Raw genomic sequence first — 25,126 nt, 5'->3', positions numbered from 1 at the left:
AAAATCTTTAAAAAAAAATCATTAGAGTGCTCACTTTGGCAACATATATGCTAAAAGTGGAATGATCCAGAGACGATTAGCATGGCCCCTGTGAAAGATGATATGCAAATTTGTGAAGCATTCCATATATTTAAAAAAAAAAAAAAAAACCATTAGGTTGAGAACTACTTTTAAGCCTCACATACTAACCCTTTTCTCAAAGGGGTCAAACACATTAAACGCCTTTTCTTTGGGTGTGTATGTGTACCCATGGATGTACATGTGGAGGTCACAGGACCTCCACCCTATGGAATTGGTCCTCAGGGCTTATTTGAGACAAGGTCTCTCACCAGCTAGAAGGTGGTGGCAGTGAGCCTCTCGGTGCTTTTGCACCTGCCTCTTCCATGGGGTCTGGAGACCCAGACTCGGGCTCTCAACGTTTCATGTGCTGAGCCCATGCCTTGCCTCTGAAGCTTCCCTTTTCTACTGTGTTATAGATGGGCATTTGCAGCTGATAGAGCATCTATTAAGGGTCACTTGGCTACATAGTTCGTTGTCTCTGTTGGGTATTGTTGGGGGGATTCTTTGCTGATAGGTAACTCCAACAATGCACTTGGGGCAGAAATAAGGATAAAATAATTCAATTTTTCAGCCTGAGCCTTACTTAGTAAAACGTGTAGAAAGCAAGACATGGCATGTTCTAGATAAAAGTGGAGGAGGTACTAACTGTAGACCTCAGTTCTTTGTGGTCACGGATTCCGCCAACTGTAGATGATTAGGGGGTGGCCATGCTGTAGTTACTGACTAGAGGCACTGAGATGAATGATACACATACGGTTGCTGCTATCTCTGAATTCTTTTTTGATGTAAGTACCTGTGCACCTAGGAAATGTACTTTGGAAGGCAAACATGCAGCAGCTGTGTCATTTGTATGGCAGTGGTGACTTGTCCATTTTTACCATCCACCCCTTCAGGCTCTGCTTGTCCGTGTTTTAGAGTCTGGCACAATATGTAGGTGGCTTTGTGTCTTTTACTATCTTGGAGCAGAGCTAAGTGCTTACAGAATGCCATCCTGCGGTCTCACCCTCCAGCCATCTGTCTTTGCAGTGGCTTATGGCGACAGTCAGGGTCTTTCTTCTCCGTCTACTACAAACTGGCTTCTGCATGTCTTCCTCAAAACCCCTGCCGTAGGATGCCCTAACAGTTCCAATGCATGTCACTGTCAGGATGGCAGGTCATCTGGCTGGACCCTGCGCCTAGCAGACAATGAATCATCGCCGTCAATCCGTTCTGCCCCCACTCCTCTTGAAAAGCTTCGGCAGGGAGCTTCGGAAGCAGCTGTGTGACTGCTTTTATCACAATCTTTGGATACTTAGAGAAGGCCTGGGGAGAGCCAGGCAATTACACCATCAGGGAGCTCACGGACAGTGGCATACATTTTACCCCTCACTTCCTTGATGCCCCAGCCACTTGACTACTTCAGGTTCACAGGAGAAGCTGAGCCTCTGTATCTGGAACACCGCAGAGAAGGGGAAATCACCTGTCCAAAAGCCCTGTGGATTCTTCCCACTCAGCTTGCTCTTACAACAAAGCGGTTGCGAGAATTGCCTCTTGAATGTGTAGGTTGGCTGACACCTGCCTTTGTGCTTTGAGCTGGCTACACATTTGTGAAGCCCAATGAAGAAGGAAAATTCAAGCCTGAGTCAAAAGGCAGAAAAAAAAGCTTTCTCATCTGCCCCCTCCCGGCCCGTGGCAGTTTTCCATTTGTCATTTAACGCCGAGTTCTGCCATGGAGAAGCACAAACCCTTCTGATGACCCCCATCCCAGGTCTTGGCTGTCATTGTCGACAGATGCCTAGAAGCTGAGCCCCTTCCTCAGCAATCCTAGCCTCTGGATACACAGTGCCCCAGAATATCATGCCCTTCTTGCTATGAATACTGAGTGGAGATGAACACAGGCAAATGTGAGGATGCCAGTAGCCGGAACTGAAGTTCCCAATACAGAGTGTCTGGCACAAGCCTCCCATGAAGAGAGTGGGAAAGACAGGCAGGGCAAGCCAGAAGATGCAGCAGTGGCTGGTCTAGGGGAGGCAGCAGTAGGTAGACTTCAATTGAACAGTGGCTCTAAGCCCTGATTGAGTGCTTCAATTTTCCATCTCTTTGAAAACCCAAATCCAAAACTAACAGCAGTTGCAGGGAACTAAGGGTAAATGTGCAGCCCTCCAGAGTTCCTTGAAGGTGCTTTCACACCTGCCACACTTTCCTTTACCCCAGCCATAATGCTTCCTTCCTCCTCAGCACCAAAATCAGTCCACTCATCCAGTCATAGCTGATCCCCTTTCTTCAGTTCCGGGTACTCGCAGTAGGGGGAGCTCTACTCTACTCTTCTTGAACCATCTTCATAGATGGCTTCAGGCTGGACTTCAGGAAGTATTTGCTGCTGGACAGTTCCCCTGGATCGCTCACTGCTGGAGGGGAACCAGAGCCTCCAGGCAGGGGCTTCTGGGGGTTCTTAGCACCCAGGCTGGGAATGCTTGCTCTGTCCTGATGACCATACAGAATAGAATGCACACATTTCAGAGGAAACACACTGCCGGCCATGTCTGTCTAAGTGTGAGCCATGTTATGATGTTTGGTTATGGCCAGCAGCTGGGTATATTCGTGTGTTTTAGTTCACAATGGCTTACCACAGAAGTGCTACTGTCTATATGATGGCTCAGTGGGCAAAAAGCTTGCTACACAAGCCTCAGAACTGGAATTCAGGTCCCCAGAACCCATGAAGGTGGGTTTAGCAGTCTGCCTGTAATTCCAGTGTAGCAGGGATCCTGGAGCAAGCCTGCTAACCAGACTTGCTAAAACATCAAGCTGCCTCACGGAGGGAATCTGCCTGCAAATATATGAGAAGGAGGTTGATCAAGGAAGACATCTGGTGTCATCCTCAGGCCTCTACACTTATGCACATGTGTACACACACATGCACAAAGCAAAGACTCGTCTAAACCTAGGTTGCAACCATCATACATGTCACTTTAAAATTCTTTAGCAAGTTTTTCAAAAAGACACACCAAGAAGCCCACAGTTGAATAACTTAAATGTACTGTCCATACTAGATTCCCCCCAGATGTTCTACAAATCACTTTTATATGGACTCTGTTTGTTCTCTCTGATCTAGGATACAATTTTAAAGTTCACAGAATTACAGATGGCTGCCCTGTCTCTTTAGTTCTCTCATTCTAGAACTTTCATCCTTAACCCTTTATTCATGACAAAAGACCTACAATCTAACAATTCCACATCCTGGGGTTGCCCAGTGATTTCTTCCTCATTAGCCTCAAGTCAAATATTTCCAGCAAAAACATCATACAGGTGAGGTACTGTATTACCACTCCATCACCTCAGAATACACATAACACCAGCACCTCAGGGACCACACAGCATCACCACCTGTCAACTCAGGGTTGTTACACCCTGATAACCAGTTACTACATTTGTAATTAGCATTAAGATTATAAATCGATTTTTTTCTAATCCTACCATTGTAGATTTATTATCTAGTATTATATAAAGAAAAGGTTTTTCTCTTTCCTCTTCTTTTGAGAATCTGAATAGACGTATGGATTTAAAACATACATTGTGGGTCCAGTGGGTAAGTGCTTGCTGTGTAAACCTGATAACTCAAGTTAGACTGCTGGATCCCACAGTGAATGCTACAGCACCAACTCCCCAAAGTTGTCCTCTGACCGCCACACACACACACACGTCTTTGATCATGCACATGCCATACATACAGTAATACATTAGCTAAATCACTCGATGCATTCTAATTCATTACATTCATTCTTTCTGGAGTTACAGCTGTCCAAGCTTCGGCCCATGGAGTCATGCCAAACCAACTCACCTAACCTTTTGACAGGACACTATTAGTTTTTACCTCCTGAAATGATACCATAGTCTTGGGCTAGAGTTTCCTCACCAGAACCTGGTCTCAGGCACCAAGAAACCCTGCTTTCTCTGGCCACTGGGCATGCTCATTGTTACCGGTGTCCTGCTGGGTGTTTTTGTTGTTGTTGTTGTTGTTGTTTAAGACTTTCCATTTAAAAAATAAAAAATGCTTCTATTTTGTTATTTCTAGATCAACTTGGTCATTTAAAAAAAAATCTCTGGCTCCCTTAAATCATAATATATAAAACAGGTTATTATCTGGCTAAAATGGGAGGGGAGAGGGAGAAGAGGAGGAAAAATAAAGAATAAGGAAGGATGCATATCCAAATATGAAATTGCACTAAGCACACAGTACCTTCGAAGCTGGCGTGGGGACGGCTTTGGACCTGTAGGGCCAAGTCTGTTGCACTTAGCTTTGAAGCTGACAGGAGGGTACTTGTTCATTCCACCTAGGAAGAGAAAAGCCCTCATGTAAGACTCTCAGGCACTTAGCATGTCTGTTCCATTCCGTGTCACTTCAGTTCCCAATGTCCATCAAGATGTCACTGGACATGAGAAACTTAAGTTTCTTGTTTGGACATGTCCAAACTTAAGTTTGGCAACGAAGTTTTTAATATACATTCATACATATTATATATGAATATATTGCATATTCATATATATGTATTCATATGTATGTGTGAATTGAAATAACTTTTCACTGAGATGCCTATAGCTTCTAAAGTCATTTAGCTATTATGAAAGATAACATGAGCCAGTCAGTCCTAATAATGCTCTTGCCTTTGATAGGAGCTAATTAGATTTTATTTGTTTTTGTGGAGTATCAAAATGCAAAGGGAAACGGGTAGTCCCTTTATGGCCTTTATGTTAGCAACAAACTAAGTGCCTTTGGGTTTAATTCATCGTCTCACTTCATTTGGAAGAGTATTAATTTTTCATAACACTAAAGCATGTTTTAATCCATTTAAAAATGCAAAAGCTATTTTTACAGAAAAAAATGTGTTATATATGCCCTGTAGGCATCAAGTAAAAAAGATTTGTTAAACAAACATCTTTCTGCAAAAGCCAGGCCCAATGGCATGCACTTACAATCCTGGCACTGGGGCAGGGGTGGGGGGAACCATAGGTAGATCCCTAGATTCACTGCCAGCCAGCCAGCCTTCTTGACAAGGTCACTGAGAAACCCTGTCTCAAAAAAAAAAAAACAAAAAAAAACAAAAAAAAAAACACGTTGGACATTGCCTGAGGAATAGCACCATAGCACCTGAGTGAGGCTGTCCTCTGGCTCACACACATATTATCTTCCTCCCTTCCTTTCTCCCTGGATCCTACGAGGCTGTGCAAAGCAATGCCTTTCATTCTAACTGATAAAATGGTATCTCCGGACACCCCCAGCTCCAACTTTTAAACTTGTCAAAGCAAAGCCAAGGCTTATTTCATTCTTTTGGCTTCTTTGTGTTAACTGTAGAAACCTCCCTCCAAAGGGCAGCATGCTAATGTTATGTGGCAAGGGTTTTGCTCGAGAGCCAGAGTCCAGGCTGTGACTTCTCATCCCTAGACTACACCTCTCCATACAGACAGATGTGTACACAGCTGCTTGTTATGATTGCTTCTCCATAGGAACCAGAGGCATAAAAACGATGAGCCAGGAAATTAAATGCTTAGGAACCAGTGTCATCCCTCCCACCGTCCATTATCACATATTTCCCTCTTTGACCCTGCAGTGCCCTTGAAGACAAATCAGAGGTGTCCAGGGACACACAGCAGCTCACTGTTCTTCAGGGGGAATGCCAAGCAGGCTCTTATGTACAAGAATTAGTGTTGTACATATGACTTACGCCTAACGGAGTTTAGAAAGGACTTCACAAACTTCACACCGTATCCATGGTCAGGTTTATGAATCCGACCCAGCTGGATCAAATGCTGGTCCACAGGGTGGCTGGCCAGGTCTTCCAGTTCCTTGTCATTCCAGTCAGGGCCCAAGGAAAACACAAAGAGGGCGTAGCCCTGACATTTGGCTCGTAGGGACTCTTTCTTTAAGGTGTCCTCATCCAGGTGGCTGGTTTCCCCAGCAGATATCACAAATATGACTTTGTTTCTCCTCAGGTTGGGTGTGTTTAAAAAGACATTGTCCAGAGCCCACCTGAGGGCATGGCCGAGGAAGGAGTCTCCATTCAGCTGATGGACCGCTTGTTCCACGTGCCTCTTCATGAGGCGCTTACTGCCGTAGGTGGTTAGGTTGAACTCAGTTCTAACTGGACTCCTCTGGGTGTTGGGTAGGAAGTTGGGGGAAGCATGGCTTAGTAGGGCCACCCTGTCTCCAGTGACAGATGTCTCTGGCTCTGGAGTGACTTCAAAGTGATCTAGCAGTGCCTCCAGAAAGTCTGTCATGTCTTCAAATTCTGCACTCCCCACGTGCCGGGAGCTGTCCAGCAGGAATGCTGCATCCAGGTAGGACTGGATCGGGGGTGGTTTGGCTTGGTCGCAAGAAGCATCTGGCTTGCATAGGTCTGCAAACCAAGTCATTTAGGGTTACTGAGCAGATATGGACAGGGAGTGGAAAGATTCCACCTCGGCTATTTTAGCATCTAGGAGCTACATAGTCTTAGCTCATAAAATAGTTACATCTTAAACATCAAGAGTAGGAGGTTATCACCCTAGATCTGATACCAACCTGTCAGCCCTTGACTGTATTCCATGCCACCAGGATTTTTTTTTTCTTTTTATAAGTTGTGTTTAATGGAAGTTTAATCTTGACTGCTGTGCTTATAAGTTTGAAGTGAGCAATTCATTGCCTACATACTAGAATGTACTGTAAGAACACACTCTTTAGTTGTTGACAGTATGCAGGCTAAACCAACAGCCTTAATCACTATACTAGCTGTGAAAAACTCATCTGCTTTGAAAATTAAGCTTTAGAAGGCAATGTATCTTTCATTTCAATTTAAGTAAGCGTTCACAACTCCATACCTCTTATAAAAATGCTCTTCCACAAAGAGAAGTCATTTTTATAAATATGCCTCTCTCATTATACATGCATAGCAAGAAAAAAAGCAGAGAGTGGATTTTATTGAATGTGACCACAAAAAATGTTCAGAGGAATATGATAAATGGGAAGTGGGAGAATTCTAGAAGTCACTTAATCTGTTTTCATAGAACCAAGTGAAGCAGGGGAGTAAGTCATTACAAAGGAGGCACCATATTTCTAGACTTCTGTATGTGAAGTCAACAGCAATTTCTTTTAGCATTCAGTTATTTGTGTATATATGTGGGTATTGTAGGACAGCATGAGCGTGGAGGCAGAGGATGACTTTCAAGAGCCAGTACCCTCCTTCCACCTGGGCCCTGGGGATTGAACTCGTTACCTTGTTTGGGGGCAAGCGCTTTTACCAGCTGAGCTACCATGCAGGCTGCATGAGTCAGGGTTTTGTTGTTAGAGAGTTCTAGAAGTTACTTAATCTATTTTCAAAGAACTGACTGAAGCAGGACACATGAAGTAGCAGGATGGCCCCTTTACCCGAGAGCTGGGATGCCTAGGTTCTTATCCCATGACAAACATGGCATCACCTCTGACCAAGCCCCTGCTGGGCCTCAGGTGTGCATACTTCCTCTGCACAATTAGGTAGTTGCACCTAACCGGGACCAGGCTGACCCTGGCACCCTTACAAGGCCTATAGTCTGTCTGGTTTTTAAAGAACCCGTTCTCACCCTCACACATCACATTTAATGAAAAACTAAAGGGGGATTGGAAAAATGGAAGGACACGCATGCAGGAGAAACTTAGATGCCAGCGTGGGCCATAACCCAAGTATCAACTAGTAAGTGAAAAACCTAATGGCTAGCATGCAGATCCTGTGGGTGGAGCAAACTTCCTAGCTTTGTGCTTGTTCATAGAGTCAATAAAGATGGTTCTGCCTAAATCCCTTCTAGAAGCTTAGTGAAATGTTATGGCCCTGCATAATGGTCAGATGACAGAATAGTCACCTGTGTGCAGAGCGGTTTCTAAAATCAGGGACAGCAGGCTTCCCATTTGCTCTGTTTTCTGGGGTTTTTAATTGCAGGAAATGACAGCCAAATATCTTCCATTATATGCCTGGGAGACAAAATAAGGGTTTAAGCCAAGCCAAAAATCCATCCCTAGTCACATATGTGCAGTTACTGACTGTGCCACTGACATGTTCAGGTTGCAACGAAGAATATAGGGCAGACAAATCTTAGCCCTACACTGGTTTGGGTGGGGGTAAGGGGCAACAGGATCCAAAATTCCCAGTGCAATCTACAGAACTGGATATGTGAGCAGAGAGCTTGATTCCAGGGCTGCAGGGGGAGACCGAAAAGGAACGTAGAAGCTGTCCCCTTCTCAGAATCACACTGTCCATGTGAGTTCATCTACACAGCAAACCCCAACACCCCACTGACACACACAGAGAAGGTTTCAGGCATCTTCTCCAGGTCTAAACGGAGAGTTTTAGGGAACAGAGCAAGTCTTTCATTCTGCAAAAAGTAAAAAGGCTTCAGAGCCAGCTTCCCTGGGTTTGATCTGAGTGTGGGGCCCTGAGAAAAATATCATGTCTCTGCATTTGATTTTCCCCATCTGTACAATGGCACTATTAGTTGTTCAAACATTTCAACATGGTTATGAGCCTAGCATGACACAATTAATACAAACCAATTAAAACCATGCTTAGAACATAAGAAATCCAACAGCTTAAGTCTCAACTGTCGCCATGATAGTTGGCATCATTAGAACAGTGCACAGCCCGCGGCAACAGTAGCTGCCTGCTGTCATGACCACCTGTAACCCCAGCAGTTTCCACATGGTTATTGGAACATCAAATGGAAGAGGAGGGAGACTGTTCCCAGCTAGACCAAAAGGTTGTGCATAAAACACCGCAGGTCTGTCTGATGCCCAACTCTTGGGAGTCTGTGAAGATTCCTGGATGAAAATGTTTGTGTCTTCCATGCCTACTGCACTGAGAACCGAATTATCACCCGGAAAGGAAAGTGTCGGGTCATTCTAAAGCCGTTCTTGGGAGTTGTGAACATTTGAGTTTTAGAAAACACATAAAACACTCAATAGCCTGAAACCTTTGCAAGAAGATGGACTAAGGTTTTTATGTTGTTGTTTTATATTATTACTGTTTCCTGAGAGTTGCACTAAAGTAGAGGGGGCGGAAGTGTAACCCTCCTGCTGGGATCCATTGGAAGGGCCCTGCAGGCTGAGCTGAGAGGTTCCATCTGTGGAACATGCAGTGTGCACCCCCAAGGCCCATAGAGGTCTGCTCCGGGCCATGCATATCCCTATGGCTGGGTTCCAGCCCCTCCTGCCAATGGTGACTCAATAGACTTAGCAGGCCTGATCAAATTTGCTTCTCCCCGTGGGTCTTACCATAGCAGAAAGTACACCGGTGGAGTTTCTCTAATGTTGGCGCCATGTCAGTCCCGGAGGGAACCACAATGACTTGGAATGTGCCAGTGTCTTCAATCTAGAAGAAGCAGAAGCAAGAGAAAGAACTGTTTAGTGGGTTGGGCTTGCAAGAACCTTCCAGCACTGTTCAAGAGCTGAGGTTAGGTGAGGGCAGCCCCACAAGGCTGGTGGGAGGTGGCCCTTTAGCTGTCAGTGGGAATTCTCTGCCTGCTAAGAGCTCACCGCTATAAAGCAGTTACTGGCACACCGCGGATGCTGTATAGCTCAGCAGGGAACACAAAGCATTTCATATCTGTCACCCAGCTAGCCCGGGCATTCTCCATCTTCATTTTTCATATAGAGGAGCTGAAGCTCAGAGAAATGGACAGCTGATCAAAAGAGACAGCCTACACTCATTTGTTATGGAAAGAATGAGCCCCCCACTCCCCCACCCACTCCAAGTCCCAGAGAACCGGAAACCGGGGGCTGCTCTTTATCATGTGGCCAAATTGACAGGCAAAATTAGCCATGCCTTTGTCTTAACTTTCTCTTGTGAGCCAGGTGTTGAAGCAGAAATAGGCTCAGATCCAGGCCTAGGTGGCTCCCTCCCTGAAACATCTCAATCCTTTCACTTCAACAGCACCATTACTGGCTCCAGGGAGGGAGCTAGAGGGTGCAGAGCCTTGACTAGCGCCCCAGCAGAAGTGACTCTACAATGTTGGTGGCTTTTAGAGGCATTTACAGGGTCTCAAGTGAACCACATCTTTGCTCGACCTGTACAGTGATGGGTGACTGAAGGCCAAGCCAGGGCCAGCCCAGAGAGCATGGAGAGAAGATAAGGGTGTGCCAAAGGACCAGGAATAGTGGACTTGCGGGTTAACTGTGAGATTAGTAAATGAAGGAAAATTACAGTGATCCTATCCTGTGGCTAAGATAGGTCAGATCATGTTTGTCCCCAGCGAATCGCTCTTATACTCTAACAGCTCTCCTCTCTCTTTGGCAAGTCTCGTTCCCACACTTAATCCATAGAGGTGCAACCACGGAGGTCCTGGTTACCCAGGGTCACACCACTTCTGGACCAGAACAGGACATCTGAGCCAGACAGAACTGGTCCTTCGGGAGTTGAAAACTGGAGTCCTGGAGACTGTGGGGCTGTCTAGAGGCAACAGTCTGCAGACACGGGGGGGGGGGGGGGGCTATTCTACCTGGTGGACTGAGGAAGGATGGGAAGGAGGGGAGGGGAGGGGGGAGCATGATGCCCACATGGGGGTTGGGCAGTGAAGGGGACAGGAGCTGTGGCGACATGAACAGGGACTTCGTGTGGTGGAATTCAGTGCTCTGCTCCTTCTGGCTAACTTCAGTAAAGTTAGCATGGCTCACGGACTGTGCAAATGGATTCTTTGGAGAAAAGGCTGACGCTGTGGTGAAGAGTGACTAGAATCCAAGCCACTGTCAGCTCGGGGAGTGTGAGTCAGCCATCTGGGGTAGGAGTGGGCTGCAAGGATGATATGGAGTAAGCCAGAAGAACAAGCCAGTAGGCAGCCTCCTCCATGGCCTCTGCATCAGCTCCTGCCTTCAGGTTCCTTCCCTGCTTAAGTTCCTGTCCTGACTTCCATCCATGATGGACTATGATGTGAAAGTCAGTTTTCACGAGACCCTTCACTTACCTGCTGCCGCCCAAATTTACAAAGGTGTATTGTTGTTTTAAAGTTACTTAAAAAAAAAAATCAAGAAGCTTTGTGTACTCTAACATGCGTCAGAGGACAACATGGTGTAGGTCCTCCCTCTGACCTTGGATGAGGCACGGTCTCCTCGTTCACGGCTGTGTACCCCAGGCTAGCCCAGCCGCTTCTGAGGCTGGCTCTTGCCCCATCTCCCTGTAGGAGTGCTGGGATCACAAACTCAGGGCTCCACCAGCTCCTGTGGATTCTGGGGATTCGAACTCTGCTCAAATCTAAATGTACAACCACAGCAACTCAAAATGGTTCCTGGAAGTTCTGCCTTCAACCTAACCCAGTTTCCTGGCACCTGTCACGCCTCATTTCCCCAGGTGGGAGCGCAGCTATTCTACAGTTCTTCGCTTGAGGACAGTGCTTCGGCTGCTCCCGGTTCCCTGTCTCTAAAGAGCTGTCAAGTGCCGGGACTTGTTTAGGACACGTTCTCCAATACTCTTTCTTGTACTGTTCTCTGGAGCTCCGCATGAATGAGCCCAACATCGTGCTGGGACAGCACTCACTGCAAGGACACTTGGCCGGGTCCTGGGTGTCTTTTGCAATGAAGCCACTGAGGATGGGATGTTTTGATTCAATGCACAGATGTCTCCATCATTCCAGGTGGTTAACCAAGGGATGCCACATGCTGGGTTTAATCTTTAACCTAAGAAGCTTCAGTTGGAGTGGCTTTTCTTTTATAAAGCGGGGACCTTTACATAACTGAAGTTAAAAAAAAAAAAAGTCAACCTCTTTGTTTACTTACTTTGCTGTTGTGTGGATGTGTGATACATGGGTATTATTCTCTGTGTTTGGACATGCATGTGACATGCATGGGGAAGCCAAAGGCAGTTGTCCAGATGTCTTTCTCAGTCACTCCACCTTAATTTTTGAGACATGGTTTCTCCATGAACCTAGAGCTTGGCCTTCCTTTAGGCCAGCTGGCTAGTAAGCTCTCTGTCTCTGTCCAGCACTGGGCTTACAGATGTACACATCCACGCTTAGCCTTTGCATGGGTTCTGGGGACCTGAATTCAGGTCCTAGTGAACTTTACTGACCAAACTACTTCCACACTTCCATATTTTGAGTTTTGAGACAGGTTTTTCACATAACCCAGACCAGCCTTGAACACATCATGTAGGTAATGATGCCCTTGAACTCCTGACCCTCATACCCCTGCCTTTCAAGTGCTGGGATTACAGGGTGTGCCCCCTATATCTAATAAGCCAATTTTTAAAAACCACACAGCCATGACAACTACCATGACCATCTAAAGGACATCCTCATCTGCATACTGGCCTCCTGATTTTATCTTTGGATGCACAGGCAATGTGGTGAGTAGCTAGGGATGCAGTGGCAAAGCAACTGAGCATCAGGTCCTGACATCGTCACTCCACAGCTGTGGATCCTGAACCAGAAACTCACCTTCTCTAGCTCAGTCTTCTCATCTACAAAATGAGAAAAATGATCTCCATCTCACACACAGTAGTTATAAGAATTCAACAGGATAATGAACACAGAGCTTATCTAGTACCTGGTGAACCGCACTGAAGTATCTGTCATTGTATTTTGCCAACCAGGATGACCTTGTTCTGAAGGCAGGGAAACATAGCTATATACTTTCTTACAAGATTTCTGAAGACTGGTGATGTATGTGAACAAAAAGTGCTTTTTGCAATGCTTACCGAAAAGGCACGCTTGATGGAGGGCACATTGCTGAATGCAATCACCACTGGCACAATGTCCAGGGCACTGAACTCCATGGCAGCTGTGGTGATGGACTGGACATCGGCCGACTGGCCACTGCTGAAAAATGTGGCAATTTTCCTCACATGAGCCCCTGGTAGGGTTCGTTTGAAGACATTCCTAGAGATAAACCTCATGGCTTTGCCAATATCCCTGCTGTCAAGGGATCTCTCATAAGGAAGAGCTCCAATTTCCCTAAGCAGCTGGTCCTTCCTGTAGACATCTGAGAAGCGGATGAGGTGCTTGGTGTGGGAGTTATAGGACAGGATGGCCACACGTGCACCCACAGGGCAGCTGGTCTCCCTGACCTTGACATCCCTAACTAGGGAAGCCATTATCTCCTTCATCCGCTCAAAGTCCTGCTCTGTGACATCCCGGGACTGGTCCAGGACAAACACCAACTCAGTTGGATGCACCGGGCACTCGGGTTTTTCTGAAAGACAGAAAAAAAAAATTGCCTCTTATCATGTAGAATGTTTGCCTAAAAGCAATATATGGAAAGCAAAATCATTTTAAATGCTACCTAATCAAATATTTAAGCATTAAATAATTAATAACCCAAATATTAAAACATATAAAATATTAAATGTTTACATCTTGAATCATTAAAATGACTATTCTAAAAGCTGGCTATGTGCTTCTGAGATGAGCATAGAAGAACACAGTCTACAATCAACATGATTAGGGTAAAGTCTGTAAGTTAATTACCCAGGTACTTCTAAACAGTAGAACTTTTTTGGAAATATCCTTCACCTTACAGGAGCTGGCTCAAAGGCATAGTCTTTTGTGCCTGCACTTTAATCAAGTTAACACACAAATTCTTTTCACTTAATGAGGGAAATAAAGACAAGGTGAAATGAATTTTAAAGGAGAGACCTTTTACAATAACAATAACAATAATAATAAAATCCTGGAGGCTAAGCATCTAGGGATGTAACTCAGTATGGTGTCCCTTGACATGTACAAAGCCCTGGGTTTGAGCCCCAGAATCATATAAAACAGATACGGTAGCATATGCTGGTAATCCCATACGGGTGGTAGAGCCAGGAGGTTCAGAAGTTTAAGGTCATCCTGAACTACAGAGCTTCACAGGCCAAAGCAATGATTCCATGGCCAGTTATAGTACATGTTGAAAGCCAAACTAATCCCTCTCAGGGGAGATGGGACATATTTATTAGCCTCTGGATCCAAATTAATGGGGTGAGCATGTTTTTTGAAGTGATGTTAATTTTATATTTTAAAGGAGAATTCTAATCAAATGTGGACTTGGTGCCTCTAGCTTTGTGTTTGGGTTGTTTTGTGTAGAGTACAAAATCCAGCAATGATGCTGGAATAATTTAGAGATACAGGGAAGTAAATATTAACAGTGCTGTCTGAAAACACAGAAAAAGGTTTAGTTTTCCAGAAACAAAAAAAAAAAAAAAAATGTAATGGCTAATTCAAAGTACAGCCTTGGTGCCAGCATGCTGTTCCAGGAGTCCCAAGGACATTCTGAGGACACTCCGATGGCGTCTGCCACCACAAAGCAGATGACATCTCTGCTTCCATAAACTACACACTACCAACTCATCCTCTGGCCTTGTTAGTAATGGACACTTTGCATTTGAAACTTCTTTGTAATAAACTGAGATTAGCAGACCTAAAGTCTGTATCTCAGCCAACGTCTATGTAGCTAGAATAGCTATTCCAAGCCATGATGCTTCATGTTAGATTTTGCACTTTCATGGTCAGTTATATTTTTATCCACCTATCACAAGAAAACCTAAAAGCCTCCATGACACAGCTAAAACTAGAAACACAATTAGCTTCATATCCTCTTTCATGACTTGTGTCTTTACCTGCACTCAGTCTTTCCTTACCGACTAATATTTACCATTTCTTGTTCTCCTTTGTACATGTTATACTGTACCCACATGTACACTGTTTATGTATATGACAGGCTGTGAGGGAATACATGATTTTCCGAGATTATAAAATCTCTCTTAACATTATACATTGTAAAGTCCACCTATTTTCTGCAAACTGTGACTTTCCTTGAGAGCTGAATTTCAACCCACCATATATTAGGTTGCAACAACCAGCTTGATGTAGCTTTTAGCTCCACCTCCATTAATTTTTAACATGCCAATCTCCCCTTCACTGTGTCGTAGGGACACTGGGTCCTGTGGCTTCTAAGGAATGCCTAGGTCTGCCCTGTTCCAAGGCTCTGGTATTTGAATTCCCCTGTCATGCACTTAGAAAACTATTGCTCCTTTAGTTCTGACTTCAAGTTCACTGCATCAGAGAAGAGCCCTGGTCCAAAAAGTATCCCTCCCTCCTTGACATCATTCAGTTGCCATGCAGCCTGTGCTTTATCTCAGATCCTGAATTCTTTCACTTATATGGACTCTCTCTGAAGATGGAAATGTGTAAGGTTGGGAATCTTGTCTGCTGTCAAATCTATCCCCAGCAGAAAACAAGAGGCTCAATCATAGGAGGCTTTCAAGGAATCCTTGTTGAAGGAATGCATCCGTAGTAAAGGCTTATAAGTTTATACGAGGCGATATACATGTATATGTGCAGATATCCATGTGTGTGTATATATATTATACACACACACACATATCAGGCTGATGATGGGTTTACGCAAACAACGTATAATAAGCATTGGTAAAGCACATGTGAAATGATACTAACAGATACTGCATCAGGTTGGTAATTAACATTAAACATGACCTACGCAAGCATTTTCTCCACTGCTCATGCTTCACTCACTTGTTATCTGAATCTACTTCCATTCTGCCCTTGCATCTTAATCACTGAACTACAGAGAATACATGACGGCGATGATGAGGAAGAAAAAGGGAGAGGCGGAGTGGGAAGGGAGACGGAGGAAGGATGGGAGGGAGATGAGAGGAAGAGGGAGGAATGATAGCTTCTAAAAAATCAGGTGGGGCGGCGAATAGTGATGCATGCTATTAGATTGTTATTAATAACGACAGTGCATTCCAGCTGTGTCGGAAAGCAGCACTGAAACTCGGCTACAGCTGATGAGGCATTAGATGCAAGGGTCTGCTGTGAGTGTGAGCAAAGGAAGCCCAGGTCCAAGTTCTATCAGCTGGCAGGCAGCACAATGCTCAACCTCGTCCTTCCAGATAGGGGGCACCTTAGAGCATGAGTAAAACATGCTGTAAGTGACGATCACTCACCACGTCCGCCAGCTGAGGAGGAAGAACAAAAGAGCGGATTATTACTTGGTAGCTCAACGGGGTTCTAGAGTCCACAGGGCAATCAGAGCAATGAAGCCCTATCTGCCTGTCTGCAGAACTCAAAACATCCCCAACTCAAATATCTATACATATGTGTAGATGTATAGGTGCATATATGTGCATTCATATAAATTTGTGTGCGGATGTCTGTATGTACACAGAGTATATGTCTGCATGGGTTAAGAGTCTCTTATCTGAAAAGCTGGGACTACTGGTGTTACTAATTTCGGGTTTTTTTTTTTTTTACTGTGGGATTTTACATGTATACATAATGAGATATCTTGGGGGCAGACCCAAGTCTCAAGACAAAACTCATTATGTTTCATATACACGGGTGCGTGTAAGTGGCAGTGAGTTCAGACACAGAGTTAGTGTGCCCATGTTTTGACTACAGCTTGTCACATGAGGGCAGGTGTGAACTTTTCCACTCATGACATTGCATCAGCACTCAAAATGTTTGGGGGTTTAGGAGGGCCACCCTGTATATGGGCACGTTTGTGTATCATATAATCCAAAGTGATATGTGCACTCTGAAAGAAAAAAAATAATACTGGCTGGACCTGCAGTGCCTGGCTACAAGCCAAGCACAGTTGTTTAAATTTCAAATGAGAAATTTAGCTGCTAGGTGACGTTCTTCACAGCTAGGTTGCTGAATGGTGCAGGGGTGCCTTCTCTGCCAAGGCGGGTTGTTCCATTGGGCAGTGCTGCTTCGAGCCACTCATTTGCAAAAGGTCCCCTGCTCTGCAAGGCCAGGCCTGGGAAGAGTTCTGATTGGATTCACAGGTGGTGTGCTTTTATAAAAAGGACAGGAATTATTAACTCTTTTGTGTTCTAAGTCGGACTCCTGAAATCACTTTGTGTACCTTGGACCAGATGTGCTGGACGGAACCCTCACACTTTGAAAGAGCAGGCCCCACCCTGGGCCCTGCCACTCATAATTACTGTCCACTTGGCTCCCATGTCAGGAAGGAAAAAAAAAACCACTATTGTGTTAATTCAACCTCAAAACAGCCTATCTTTGTGAACTCAAGATACAGGCATTGATTCCTACCAGCCTTCCTTTCTGCTATGTAAAGGCAGAGTCCTGAGCAGCTCGGTTGAATGGCTCCTGGGGCCATTAAAAATCTGTGACTCTGGGCCCAAGGAGATGGATCAGTGGTTAAGAGTACTTGCTGTTCTTGCAGAGGACCTGGGCTTGATTCCTGGTTACACAGTCGTTTAAAACCATCTGTAACTCCAGTCTAGGGACCTGCTGCCCTCTTCTGGCTGCCATGGGCACTGCGTGCATGTGTTCACATATACTCAGGAGCATTCACACGTGAACATACAAAATAAATATTTGATTTTTAACTTCCGTGTCTCTAGGAACAATACCTTCTGTAGAAATGGGCTCTGCTTTACCTGGTTTTTCTCTCAAAAATGCCTTGGAGAAACTTTTAACTCCTTTCAGTTGCTGTGTTTACTCAGGGAGCTCTGTGCATATTTAAATGAAGGTGTTCGTGAATACAGAATTATAATGCCAGTTATAGATATTTACAATGCTAAGACCATACCCTGTTCCAAAGGTCTTAGATTCAAAGAGCTTTTGCCAAATCTGAATTCCTTCTTGTTCTTACATTATTTTAGAGAGAAAATTATTGGCAGAACAAGTGTTATTGTGAAATTTACAAGCCAATCAATAATTCCAGTCAGGCTAATCTTTCCAGGAAAGGAATAATAGAGCATCAAACAAAACTTGGGCTTCCGTGCACCAGGACACATCATCATAGCTGCCTCTTCGGACTGCCAAACTGGATCCTGTCAGCTACTGTCTGATGTTAGCAATCTTCTCAAACTCGGCTTAATAAGATTTCTCTTCCCTGAATGATCCGACCATTGGGAAACTTCTGACCTCAATCCCCCTGGGGTTTAAAGCCCCCAGGGTATATAACTACACAGCACTGGGAACATGTTCCAACACACAGCCCTGCAGTCAGACAGGGAGTTAATTAATACACATCACACCCTCCCTGTGGACTCAAAATTTTCTCATGACATCTCTCATGTGAAGAGACTGGTTGGGTCGGTCAGTTGCATCTGCTCTGGGAGCCCAGTTCCCTAACTTCCTTCTAGGAAAGCTGATAGATAGGGAGTGGGGTGAGGGGCAGAGGTTGGTCATTTTAAGGAAAGCACTTACGACTGTGTTCCCGCACATACTGAATGAGGTCACATGTCTGCAGTTCAAAAATAAAACACGGAGAATTAACTCTGTCTCTGGGTTGTGAAGTTTATAAATATAGTTAAAGGCATGCTCAGAGTAGCGTGTTGGAATAGGAGATACTTACTGAAAATGAAGCCAGTCCTCTGGCCCCCTTCATGCCCTAGGAAAGGAAACATGCAAAACCTGTTTTATGGCTGCAGACTTACACACACCTCAGTAGCCAGGATGTGAATCAACACTGCCCCCAGGAGCCCTTTGAGAGGGGTTTACTCCTGGGAAGTCCACAGGAGCACAGGACACAGGCAGACACAGGCTGCCTTGTGAAGAGAGGCCCACAAGCCTCCAAGGAGATGCCCAGAGCCAGACAGAGCTGCCCACCTGGTGGTGGCCCACAGAGCCTTGCAGCGGGGGTTTCAGCTAACAACAAGCAAACGTTGAGCCACCCAATCCCAGCTGCCTCTCCTGTGAGAGTCTTGGTGTCTTCTGCCCTATGTTGTATCTGCACTGTAAGCAGCAGTCCAAGCCGAACCTAGACCCTTCCTATCCATGTCTGATGCACGGAGAGGCTAGCCTCAAACATCTGAAAAGCTAATCTCAGCATCTTCCCCAAGTGAATAGACAAACGTGTATGTCTGACTGGAGGGTAGAAAGAACAAAGCCGGCTTAATTTATTTCAATCCCAGCCTGGAACAGGAAGAAGTCTGACTTCTCGCAAACAGAAACATCAAAGGCCCCAGCCAAACTCACAGATATGTTCCACAGGGTGTAACTTTAATGGTCCACACTGCTCACCCTCTCTCTCTCACACACACACACTGTATCCATTGAGGATGGAGGCAGTGACTGGCCTGGTGGCCAAACTCACCAACAAGACTATGAAACCTCGGGCTGCTGAGATGGCTCAGTGGCTCAAGGCACTTGCAGCCAGGCCCAAAGACCTGAGTTCAATCACCAGGACCCACACAGTACAAGGAGAAAACTGACTCCCAAAGTTGTTCTCTGACCTTCACAAGTGTGCCACGGCATGCCCCACCCCCTATAAATGCAAAGGAAAATATTTTGAAAGAGAACCCTCATTTTGGTCTGGTTTTTCACTTTCTCCCCCCATTTCCTCCCTGTCAAGAGAGATGTTTAATTGGCCCCATGTCCTCCCATGCTAGAACACATGGAACAGTGGAAAGCCAGGCCAAGCAGCCGAGGAAGAAGGTGTGTACACCTGGAGAGGGGTGTACCCATGCACAGGCTTCTAAGCAGCAAAGAGCTCATAGGAAATATTTCCTCTTACCTTCCGTCCAGGGGGTCCTGGCTCACCGGGGGATCCTGGCTCTCCTGGAAGCCCAGCAGACACCTCAAAGCAGAAGTAATCCACTTTATAATCATACTTTATACAGCATGTGAATGATTTCAATTCAAACTTAAAATACCGACACTATTTCAAAAGCAGAAGTCCCAGAGCAAAAACATCTATTTTCATCTTAGATAGATTTCCAAAATACACAGAACAACAATTCATTCTTCGAATGTTGTTAATACTTTGTTGCTTTTCTTCTTCTGTTGGTATTAAGATGTCCTTTTAAAAACTGATTTGTATCATACTTTTTCCTGATGCCTCTTTTTTGGTTTTGTTTCTTTGATAAAAGGTCTACCTGTATAGCCTTTACCAGCTTCCAATTCACGACCCTCCTGCCTCCATCTCCCAAGCACTGGGATGACAAGTGTGTTCTACCCTGCCTGGCTCTCTGCTACCTTTTAAATGTACATATGTACACATATACATATGTACATGCATACACATTTCTGTTACTAAATATTCTTATATACACAAAATCACTTTTCATGATTTTATGGTATTTTACTATGTGGAAATGCCATGATTTATTTTATTGGTTCCTTGCTATTGGCATTTAAGTTTGATGCCACTAATAAGCAATACTATTGTGAGTTTATATACACAATTCTGATTATCAGTGAAGGTTACTAAGATTGTTAGGTCAAAGGAAAATGGCTCTCTTAAGAGCATGAAGGTAACTAAATTGAAACACACACACACACACACACACAATTGTGATCATATGCTAGGTCACAAAATCCATGTGGGGAAAAGAAACAAAAAAATCACAAAAAAATAGAAACAATAAAACATTTAACTGTTGGCTGGAAATATCTGTAATGAAAAGGGCATAACAGCAAAAGTAATGACCGAAACAACTGTTGTCGTGTCTATTTATGTTAGGAAATTTTTTTATGTACATTTAACAATACAGTTTGTTCCAGAAAAGGCTAGAATTTAGGTTTTCTTTGTTTAAGAGACAATATTGTTTTGTTCATTCAAAATGCCACTGGAGAGTAGGCTATAGAGATCTCTCACTGGTTAAAGTCACCTTTTCCAGAGGACCCAAATTCGGTTCCCAGCACCCACGTCAAGAGGTTCACATACCTGTAATTCCAGCTCCAGGGCATCTTATGCCTTCTGCTGGCCTCTGCATGCACCTGCACTCATATGCACACATCCATAGACAGACACACATATATGCAAACTTGTGTTTGTGCATTTGTGCACATGTACACACACAGCTTTTTTTTTAATGCTACAGGGTTTATATTCTTTACAGTAATAAGTGAAGTTATCTAAAAATTAATTTATAAAAACATGACCTGTGGAGAAGAATCATTAATGTCCTCCAGTGGCCAAATGATACTGACAGTATTGAGAAAAAAAATGGCCTCATTTTATTGAAAAGGTATGTTTACCTTTCAAGGAAGCTAGTTGAATACTTCTGTCCATTTTTAATATTTTAGCAATAGATTTTAGAGTCAAAGTCAATGATACAAGGGAAAAGAGGAAGCCTCCGAGCCTGGAAAGCAGTTAAGTGTTGTGTGAGATGGCCTGGCAGATCTGAGGAATGGGAGTCCCGAGCCAGCAGCAGGGAAATCAAGAATGAGCATGTTTGGTATCACACATCCCCAGAAGGTCCAGGCTTTGGAGGCCCGGTGTTGTGCCAGTTTTTGCTCCAAATAAATCACACACAGAATCTTATTACTACTTATGATTGCCCAGCCTTAGCTTGGCTTGTTTCTAGCCAGCTTTTCTTATCTTAAATTACCCCATCTACCTTTTCTCTCTGGGCTTTATCTTTCTTCTGTATATCTCACTTTCTTTCTTACTCTATGGTTGGCTGGGTGGCTGCCCCTCACATCCTGCTCTTCCTCCTCCTCCGTTTGTCCTCTTCTCCTTTCTCCTTCTATTTATCCTTCCTGCCTTCTAGTCCTGCCTTGCTGTTGGCAGTGTAGCTCTTTATTAGACCATCGGGTGTTTTAGACAGGCCAAGAATCACAGCTTCACAGAGTTAAACAAATGCAGCATAAACAGAAGTCACACACCTTAAGATAATATTCTGCCCCAGCCAGGTGCCTCCAGAAGCTGATGTGAAGTCAAGAGGATAAATAAGGAGGATCAGCAGGGAGCTCAAAACAGGGATGGGACTCTCTGTAGAGTTAAGGACCAGTGTTGCCACACTGATCCAGGAGACCAAATGAAAATATGCAAACTGAGTGCAAGCTTCCAGCTCTCATTGCTCTTGTGTCTTCTAGAAAACTGGCATCCAGATCTGCACTCTCCAGAAAGGGGTAGAAGAAGCTGGAGGGTTTTTAAGCATAGAGGTCCATGAGGTCACTGTCCAGGGAGTTTGTAACTGGCAATCTCCAATTGTGTCCTCCGTGTTTCCAATTGGACTTTTGCACTCAATTCTCAGTGTGAATACAGAGCTCACTCTTGAGATATGTGAGAGGTAAAAGTCATAGCAGAAGAAGAAGAAGAAGAAGAAGAAGAAGAAGAAGAAGAAGAAGAAGAAGAAGAAGAAGAAGAAGAAGAAGAAAAACGCAGGAGACAGACAATGTAGAGAAAAGCGGACCTAAAAATACTCAGTTATTACCTCAGAGAGAAGAAAAAATGCTTCAATCATGAAACAAGAATAGTATACTACATAAAAGGAACAGTCCAACCTTAGCAATGATTTTTTTAAAGGTAAAGTATGGGATATATGTTAAAAATAAAACCAACAAACCTTCTCAGAAAGGAGAGAGAGCATCAAGGAGAAAATAGGCAAAATAAATACAGGAGGAAGTAAACTCAAAGACTATGTTATCTTACTGAATGATAAGTATTTCAAGAACAGAATAGAGAACACTGGAGTCAGGGGACACAAGTCAAAAAAATAAGCATTTCCTAGAACCAAAGGGCACACATTTCTAGGGCCTGCTTAATGCTCAGGAAAATGGATAAAAATGGACCAGGTGCCAGATCACAAAACCCATGGCAGATCAAAACACTAGTGACTGACAGGCGATCCGATTAAGTTCCAGAGAGAAAAACTGCCTTATAGGAATCTCAATGGCCTTGGACTTCCCAAAGCAACACACGAAGCCAGAAATAACAGAAAACATAATTGCCTTCAAAATTCCAAGGAAGCAATTCCAAGCCCAGAGCTGTACACTAGCCAAAGTATCGGCACATCTGGGGGTAATAAAAGTCATTCTTGGATGCTGGTTGTATCATCAAATGTTCCTGTCAGTCACCTCCTCTTAGCAGCTTGTCTGATTTGCACATGAAATGGCCCTTGCTCAGCTTATGTTGGGAATTCTTGGTGTCCAGATGTTGGCCCTATTTGGGGAGGTTTTGGAAATTTTAAGAAGCTTGGCTGGAGGAAGAAAGTCATGAAAAGATAGGCCTTAAAGCTGAGATTGGGTCCCCAGTCGGCTCCCTTTTCCTATGCTCCCCAACACTACTGTGTTCTACCCATGAGTCCTCAAACTGAACCAAACAACCACAGACTGAATCCTCTGATACTGGGAGCCAAAAGAAACCTTTATTCTCCACAGTGATAAGAAGAGTAATGAATCCAAGGTTCCTGGCAGAGTTTTCCATGATGGGAAATCCAGGAGGGTATGGAAGTAGGGGAATGGAGATCTGACACTGTTGGGGTGGAGGGGAACTCAGAGCGAAGTTCAGGGCTGCAAGTGACAGGGAAACCAGCTCTGGCTACACATATGTGTCTGCTGCATGTGCAAATGTCTTCCCAGAGCATACAGAACAATGTCAGGTTAATAGAGGGAAACCCCCAACTTTATAGTAGGAAATAAATTCATATCACCTACAACTCAAACATCAAAAAGCAGGAACGCAAAAAGACTGCCAACTCCAAAACAATCACTTGAGATGAAAGCCATTTTTTTTTTTTTGGAGACAAAGAAATGGGAGGAGGTAGAGAGAGGGTAGGGCAGCCATTTTCTCTTGTGCTGGGGGGTGGGGTGAGGTGAGGGCCTTGGGTCCATCAGACAAGCACTCCACCATTGACAGGAGCCTTGGTCACAATCTGGGATCGCCTCTCTTTAATTTTTTAAAGTAAGGAAACTTAAGATGTCTGACTCTAAGCAAGAGTGTCCATCAGGAAAGGGTTTGCCACCTCACATGACGATGACAGTTTCTGGAGACATAGCTGGTTGCTCCAACTAGGGAAGGAGGGTGATGGCTAGAGTCCAGTGGAAGTCTCCAGGATTACAGTTGAACAGCCCACACCCACCGCCCAGGGGCAGCCTCCCCAGTGAAGGTTCTCCAGCCCCAGATGGTGAGTGCGCCCAGGTCCAAGAGCCCTGCTTGAAACCTGCTTGGAGATTTTTTTTTTTTTAAGATATCGTTTTTGTATTCAGTACACATACATGCATAATACATATATGTACAACTGAAACAGGTTTATAGATTTTTTTTTTTAAGAAAAGCATCAAGGGGAAGATTTGGTGAACTCAAACTAAGAATAATTCCAAGAGACCTGAAAAGACATTCATAATTTAAGGCTAAATCTTTCCAGAGAAAACATTTGCTGTTCCAGGAGAAAACCTGGACATTTTCAATGTTTAAACTCCAATTTCAAATCCAAATATTACTCAGGTCAAGGGGAAGGGAGGAAGCAGCCAGAGAGGGAAAAACTAGTAAGCTATAGTAGTTCCACATGGAGAACAAAGAAGGAACCAAAAGAAACATCTCCAGAGGCCAAGACCCCCAGCCTGCACGTCTCCCATCAGTTAAATGCACTAAAACCCATGACTGTGCCATCATAGGGAGGGTTCCCAACAAATGGCTGAACTTGTTGGTATGCTGCTGGTGTTGAAGGCTAAACCACTCCGTTAATAAGCCAAGGGAAATGATCCAGAGATGTTTCGATGCAGATGACATCTGGATTAATTTGAAAGTCTTTTCCAATTACTTTCCTAATTATATTCATCTTCATCACTGCAGAGGGCAGAGTAATAAAGAATTGTCATCTGAAAACACATACAAGGAAAAGAATTATAGCAGGAAGCAGCCCCCCACCCCCACCCCTCCAGAGCAGCAGGGGAGAAGAGGGCACTCCTTGTTTTGAAGCCTTAAAACCTCCAAACATGATCCACATACATAACGTTCCAATTATAGAAAAGCAAGCTCCCAGTAAAATTTACTATGGAGACAAACCAGTAAACTATCTTATGTATGTGTTTTGGTATCAGGGTTTTTCTAAGACCTTGCTCATAAACAAAGTCATAGACAAGTTTTGTTTTGTTTTTCCAATAGAGATTGTTTAGAAAGAGGCAAAGACTCAGACAGTTTGTTGCAGGAGATTTGTTTGTGTTGCCACTCAGAGACCGTCAATGGAGTCAGGTTGGTTTGAGGGCAGAGACCACATTCAGCTGGTAGGAACAGACCATAGAGTTTTCTGACTGACTCGGAGGAAGTTAGAGGGACACACAGGAGGAATAAGGAGGGGTAAGGAAGATGTGTGGGCCTTTTCAATCAGGGAAGATGGAGAAGAGAGCAGGTGATCGTTTCTCTGTTGTTCCGTGGACCTCTCAGGTTTAATTCCTT

General features: G+C 44.3%; 1 protein-coding gene and 1 non-coding gene across 2 annotated transcripts in view; one reads left to right on the top strand and one right to left on the bottom strand.

The window, feature by feature from the left end:
* The window catches only part of Col6a6 (collagen type VI alpha 6 chain), a 90,635-nt gene that overhangs the window by 3,033 nt on the left and 62,476 nt on the right, over positions 1-25,126 (bottom strand). The window contains 8 exon segments of the mRNA XM_051205712.1: positions 4,277-4,370; positions 5,760-6,431; positions 9,311-9,407; positions 12,723-13,216; positions 15,763-15,774; positions 18,208-18,244; positions 18,356-18,391; positions 19,517-19,579. Of these exon segments, the coding sequence (XP_051061669.1) occupies positions 4,277-4,370; positions 5,760-6,431; positions 9,311-9,407; positions 12,723-13,216; positions 15,763-15,774; positions 18,208-18,244; positions 18,356-18,391; positions 19,517-19,579 (1,505 nt within the window).
* Positions 27-132, top strand: LOC127213508 (U6 spliceosomal RNA). Its single transcript, XR_007833641.1, has one exon. It is a non-coding gene; the product is annotated as a U6 spliceosomal RNA (small nuclear RNA).

The sequence above is a fragment of the Phodopus roborovskii genome, unplaced genomic scaffold, assembly GCF_943737965.1.
Source record: "Phodopus roborovskii unplaced genomic scaffold, PHOROB, whole genome shotgun sequence".
Lineage (NCBI taxonomy): Eukaryota > Metazoa > Chordata > Mammalia > Rodentia > Cricetidae > Phodopus > Phodopus roborovskii.
The sequence above is the reverse complement of the archived record's forward strand: the minus strand, read 5'-3'. Positions and strand labels throughout refer to the sequence as shown.